Here is a 6,142-nt window from a genome sequence, read left to right as displayed (position 1 = left end):
ATCTTAACAAAAGTTGGTAAGCAAACTTTTTATCACACATTCACGTCAACATTAGCAGCAGCACTTTGTTTGGGGGATTACGCGATTCCATTGCATGATCGATGGAGTTGTCACTACTTCAAGCGCCAGTGTTGCACGTTCTTATAAAAAGCAGGCTTCTTAGTATCCTATCAGTGTTAATAAATTAGTTTGCCGTGAACAGAGATTAAGTCAACTAAAGAGACCATTTGCATTACCTCGCTGTCGAGGATTTTAATTTTTGTCAGAAGGAACTTAGAGATTCAGTTTCACTGTCTTTACTAATTGTGCGTGGAATGTATTTATTCATTTCAGCTGCTAATGATCAAACAACCCTTTTTGCAGGCAGTGACCCTTAAAATGCCTTCATTTAGACATAAATATGGAAGTTCAAATAAAGTATTACTCATTTTAGTAATGAAATGAGTCACAGTCAGAATGGACACTGCAGGCCCACAAATACCGTTAGTTAATTTCTATTCGAATGTCCTCTCTCCAGGAGTCATAAAAAACAAAGATCTGTGTCAACCACAGCAAAAGCCCTTGAAAGATGAGTCGAACTCCTCGAATTCGGGTGATACACAAGGCCATGTGGCGACTGTTTTTAATCTATTCTTCTCAGTTGCACCATTGAGATGCCAAAAATTCAAGTGTCATAAAATTTTTTGACTTTCGTGCAGTGAAGGAAACATCTGCTGTAAAGAAGGCCTTCAAAGATGACCGTGATTAGTGGTGCACATTTTTCTACGGGATCTTCCTTTAGAGTGCGTGTGCAATAAACCAAATGTCTTCTACATTTCAACGTGGATGCTTCACACGCACGTATTCATGTTAATAGACGCACCCGCTTCTCATGTAATCAACACGCCAAGAGATTGTGTGCCAGTAAATACAAGACCTTGACATTGCCAAACTTTACTTTGCCACCGTCCATATTAGCACAATCAACCACAGCCTTCACGATACCGAATAAGTTCGTATGTCTGCAATCAATAGAAAACCTACTTTAAAAGGAATTTTTCCATTCGCTGCACTTGCTTTTACATCCAAGGATTTTGTCTTTGACATTGGGGAGCTGGGTGCATAAGACCAGGCTATGTGAGGATATTTCGTGCCTTTTCTTCGTCTAAAAGCCATGGTTGGAAATTCCTATGTGTTTTACTCGTGAGTAATGAGATATCCACTTACAAACATAGTTAAAACAGAAGACAAGAATAAAGCGTGCTTCGACATTTATAAATGTTTCTTCTTTTAAGAATTGCAGTTTGCTTCAGTGAAATTAAATAGATATATACACTTGTTTATGCACAGGAGAGTGCAGACCTTATTTATGTGGATGCACACGGTATCTACTTTATAAGTTTATTTTATCTAGCCATATTTCTTTCTCCAAGGAACCAAAAATGGAGGCAGAATAGAATTAGCGACGATCCTAGTGTTTTATAATTACACTCTTGTCTCCATACCTATTTATACATTTACACCTACTCACTCACTTTATCTCTCCTGTGTTAATTATGTTCACTTCTGTCCCATCCGTCAGGTAAGCTTAAATATCACAAACAAAATTGCGAAGACTTCAAAACTGGACTGCTTAAAATATGTAAGGGGTTGCCTACCCACGCAACGCCATATTTTACATCACCAGTATTCCAAATAACCCACCTCAAGACGATGACTAATGGCGTCAATTGTGTTGAAGGTAAGCTGAATAACTAAAGCAAATGTCTAGATTTTTCTACAATTTTGACTTTTAATCGACATTATGCAAGTTCTCAAGAAGTGCTCCGGCAACACAGACTGTAATGCAGTAGTGTTTTCAAGGTCAATAAAACAAGGCCAAGTCAGCGGCAATTATTGTCTTTTAAAACAAGCAATTATGGATACGTGAACAAAATCCGCATTAAAAAGGAAATACCTTCCTTAAAAACCAGCCCTACTTCTCATGTGCGAGTGTATCAAATGCGGCAGACATGAGACGTAACCATAAACACCTGAGATAGTGGGAGAATGAATGAAGGCAATTGGTGAAAATGATGGAATATCTTGAACCGCCTTCAGTAGATTGCGTCTGTTATAAGTGAGTTAACTCCAAGTATAGAAGGTCCTGCTTTTATCTGTTTCTCCTTGGCTTTCATTTTCATGAAATGACTGGGCGGACTAGTTGAGCGCAGAGCCATGCATTGAGAAGGAGGTAGTTTGTTGGTGAGATGAATTACATTAACTGAAATGCATTTTGCCTTATGGATGATGAGACTTGTAGTGTACTTCAAGTGACGCAATCGGCCTGTGTATTTGCACGACTTCTGCATCTCTGTAGTCACCAATTTGATTGTGCCTCTCTTGCCAGGCTTAAATTACGGTCTTCAGGTTGTGTATGCACAAAGAAGGCTAGAGTAGTCAAAATAGCGCTCAACTCATCCTTTTCATATGTCTTCATTGCGGGTGTTTGGATGTCGGGCAGTCTTGAAAATCCTAAAGGCCTTCAAAAGAATCGTTCCCTTATTGACAAATATTTTGATTGGATAGAACTGAAGCCACCAATTTAGCCTTTATGCCTTCATAAGGTGATCTCAAGCAACCCGTATCTTTTGCCTCGTTTACACCTTTGAGTATTATTGGTTTCCTCTCTGGGTGGGTAGCAGGAGACCCTTGATGCCAATACCTACACTTTCCTCAGAAATGCCTGTTAACATGGACTATAGACAGTGCTCCGACTGCTGTGAGATGGGACTTTTTAAAGCTGCTGCAATTAATGCAGGTTTGGTAAAACCCACTTACGTCAATGATGACCTAAGGCCACCAGTAACTAATACTTCGAGACATCTAATATCATCTTTTTTCCCACGCGGTTCAATTGTTCGTAAAACTCTAGAAGATTTGTTTGGCTCAGTAAGGCTAGGAGCACTGAGCACTTAGGTAGCTCTACACCTTCATGTTACAAAATCTATTTTTCTGGAGCTAGTTCAGAATGTGCCTGTCATACCCATTGGACAAATATGCTCTACTAGGCCACTCCTCTCATTTTTAAAGCCAAGAGAGTGTAAGGAATCACTTTTGCTGCAGAGCCGCGTCAATATCCTATTTCAGAGTTCTACGCATTTCCCGCTCAAAAATATGGCATTAGATGCACTGCAGCATCATCTGGTTGTAGAAGGTTTGCATTGCTGTATGTAAATCCATCGCTATAGTGTACCGTGTAAACCTGATGCTGCAGTTTCTCATATGGGCCGTATCCGACAGTCTACTTCACTGTTATAACAAGGTCAGCCAATGCGCAATGATCCGATCCCCCTATGGTCTCTTTTGTCTACTAGTTCTTAGTCCATGGCAAGCGTTTTGTCTTAAAAGCAAACGGAAATAGAGCACTGTCTACTTACTTGCCTGCCTCACTTTTGTCTCTGAACTTTTCATTATATTTTGCACAAATTTATTGTAAGATTAGAGCCAAGATGTTAAGGATTCTTTAGTAACGCAAAATCATTGCATCTTCCGGAGAGGACAAAAGTGACATGGCGACCTAATTTTGTTCAAAGTAGCATTCGCAACTGCATAAATAATGAGATAATAATGGGACATTAGTCGGTTTATTGAGGAGTGAAGTAGGCAGGTGATAAGACAACCCAATCATTCTGCATTTGACAATGCTCTTGTTGTGCATTTCTCTTAAGTAACAACGTGTCCCTCTGTGCCACAACGGAGGATCTCAATAACGATTTCCGTTGAGCAGTGTGAGATGTCATCAAAGCTGAAGAAACATAGCTGTTTGCAGGTTTCGTCCACGAAACTCAAATCGTACATCATCTCTACCTTTTGGAGTTTTGATCGCAAACAGGACCACGGATGAATGCGTCCCTCTGGATGGACGAGAATGTGTGCATCTAAGAGTTGGTGATGCTTGAATTTTGGCCATATGTTTGACAAATTTGCCTACCATGGTATCTGCTTTGCACGTGGTGAGGAATGATCAAGCTGACGATTATAAGGAGGAAATCTGGTGGCATTGTGTCTAAGTGAATATTTTGCAAGTCACCTTTTAATGTCCTCAAAATCTGAACCACGTCCTCGCAAAGGAGTCGTTTGTACAACACAAAGAGGGGCCTATTTTGGTGGCGCCTTTGCTGAAAGGGAGGAAGTATATAAAACAGCTGTGGCTTCTCTGCTGCTGCTCCTGTCGCTTGTAAAACCATGAACTGTGATTTTCTCTACAATCTTAAAAAAAGCCTTGTAAGGGACGAAATTCTTGCCCTTTTAATGCACTTTGCGATTCCTCACTCTGACAACGGCGTCGCTTTTATAGCTTGTAGATATACAAGCCGGTAATGCGGCAATGATTTGGCAGCTAGTACTGATGGTACCGGTGTCCCACATTCGGCAATTATTGACAATTCTATAAATTGAAGTCAATCGGGATTGTTTCAAATTTGCACTTTGGGGTCAAAATGATGCACCTGAAATTTTGCAGAATCAGAATTAAACTGTCTGTCTAGGCATGTAAAGTGGCCCTATTCAAGTGGATGTTCTCGGTATTTGCCTGCATTACTGATTTGTGTTGGAGAAAATTTAGTATTATTTTGCCTCTTGGAATGCAGCACTCATTTTTTCAACATAGAAATTAATTATGACAGCCTACTTGTTGCAGTAACACTGACTTTTGTTCAAACGTGGCGCTAAGGTTACGAGGACGCCAAATGCTGACTACTTCGATTAACAGGCATTCCTTGAGCAGATTTGCATCATATTTAATGCGCAGATCTGCGTTTAATGGCTGTGACCTTTTTTGAGGCTATATGTTACGCGTCACATATTTTCTCAACAGTTAAAGCAGAGAATTTGCTTTTTGATTTTGCGACTGTTTCTTGCATGCTTTTTAGTCACCATAGTGTTAGTTTATGTGTGACTTGCCACTTTTGGTTAATATTTTTCTTAATATGTACTTGTTAGTTACTTGCTGGGCCCGAGTTACCAATGAATATGCCCTGGATACGTAGATGCCTGCGCGCACAGTACAACGCTTTGCGTATAAATGGGGCACTTCCGCCTATTGATATTTCATCAATCTGTAGCCGATGGTAAAGCTTCTACTCTTGCGCATTTAATGGTTTGGGCATGCGACACTACTTTTATTGATGGTATGGTCTCTTTTTAGTAGCTGGTTGCCTAACTGATAGGGCTTGGTAATTTTCATCACCATGGTATCCGTTTTACTACAAATTACCACTATTTTTATAACTGAGGATGAAAAGGAGTAAGGTCGTCAGCATTAACTACAGCTAAGCTGGAGTGCAGTTCAGTGGAAAGTGAGTGCGTGTGTGCGCGAACTGATTAAATGATTGCACGTCAAAACCGGTTTTGGCGGCATTAATAGTGTTGTACATATTTTGTGGGATTCACAACATTGATGCTTATCCGACAGTTGGGATGGATTATGATACCAAGTGTTATAAATCATAATCACGTTGGACAATACCATAGCATATCTCATATTTCTTTGGTAATTAAAATGGCATACTGATTGTTTTTATGGCAATTTCATCGCATCCTCTTCAAAGCCTGATCAGTACTCCAGTTCGCATTGAGTGCTGGTGTTCCAATGATCGACAACAGATGCAGGTGAAAACCTCTTATTTTCCTTTTATTTAAATTGAAGTAGGAGATGAGCAAACGTTGGAATACATTGGTCTGTACACCAGGACGGTGACGAGATTATAGGGTTATCTCAACACTTGGTCGATGTTGAGCGCATTAGAGTCCTCGTGATGGGCCTCATCGAAAATGGTCGCTGAGGTGGACGCCGATGGAGCTGTAGGGCTTATTGCGAAGCAGAGAAAATGGAAGTCATGGTTGCGACAGACGGAGAGAGTTGGAAGTGCTATTTCGCAGAGGCACTCCACATCATAACCTTCACCAAGGGGTCGAGAATTAATGCAGCTGTGGTGATTTCAACAGGCTGAATTAGGGCAGCAGATCTCCACCGTCTTGAGGTAAGTCCATCTTCCGAATCATCCCAGCATTATCAAGTGATTACATGGAGTTGGATGTTGAGATGAAATGTTTTCTCGCGTTAACGGGAAGTCAACGTGGGGCCAACAGCTTCTTTTGTAATTTGGATGAGTTTCGAGAT

The 6,142-nt window shown here is 40.5% G+C and overlaps 1 protein-coding gene across 1 annotated transcript in view; it reads left to right on the top strand. All coding sequences in view use genetic code 11, as the record gives it.

Moving 5' to 3' along the window:
• The window catches only part of EGR_05409 (hypothetical protein), a gene marked incomplete at both ends in the record, with an annotated part of 10,699 nt that overhangs the window by 787 nt on the left and 3,770 nt on the right, over positions 1-6,142 (top strand). Inside the window, 7 exons of the mRNA XM_024494658.1 lie at positions 334-417; positions 1,394-1,621; positions 1,690-1,720; positions 2,699-2,910; positions 2,980-3,175; positions 3,343-3,453; positions 5,085-5,119. Coding sequence (XP_024350985.1) covers positions 334-417; positions 1,394-1,621; positions 1,690-1,720; positions 2,699-2,910; positions 2,980-3,175; positions 3,343-3,453; positions 5,085-5,119 — 897 coding nt within the window. The remainder of the gene's footprint in view (positions 1-333; positions 418-1,393; positions 1,622-1,689; positions 1,721-2,698; positions 2,911-2,979; positions 3,176-3,342; positions 3,454-5,084; positions 5,120-6,142) is intronic.

The sequence above is a fragment of the Echinococcus granulosus genome (assembly GCF_000524195.1).
Source record: "Echinococcus granulosus chromosome Unknown EG_S00039, whole genome shotgun sequence".
NCBI classification, from domain to species: Eukaryota; Metazoa; Platyhelminthes; class Cestoda; order Cyclophyllidea; family Taeniidae; genus Echinococcus; species Echinococcus granulosus.
The sequence above is the reverse complement of the archived record's forward strand: the minus strand, read 5'-3'. Positions and strand labels throughout refer to the sequence as shown.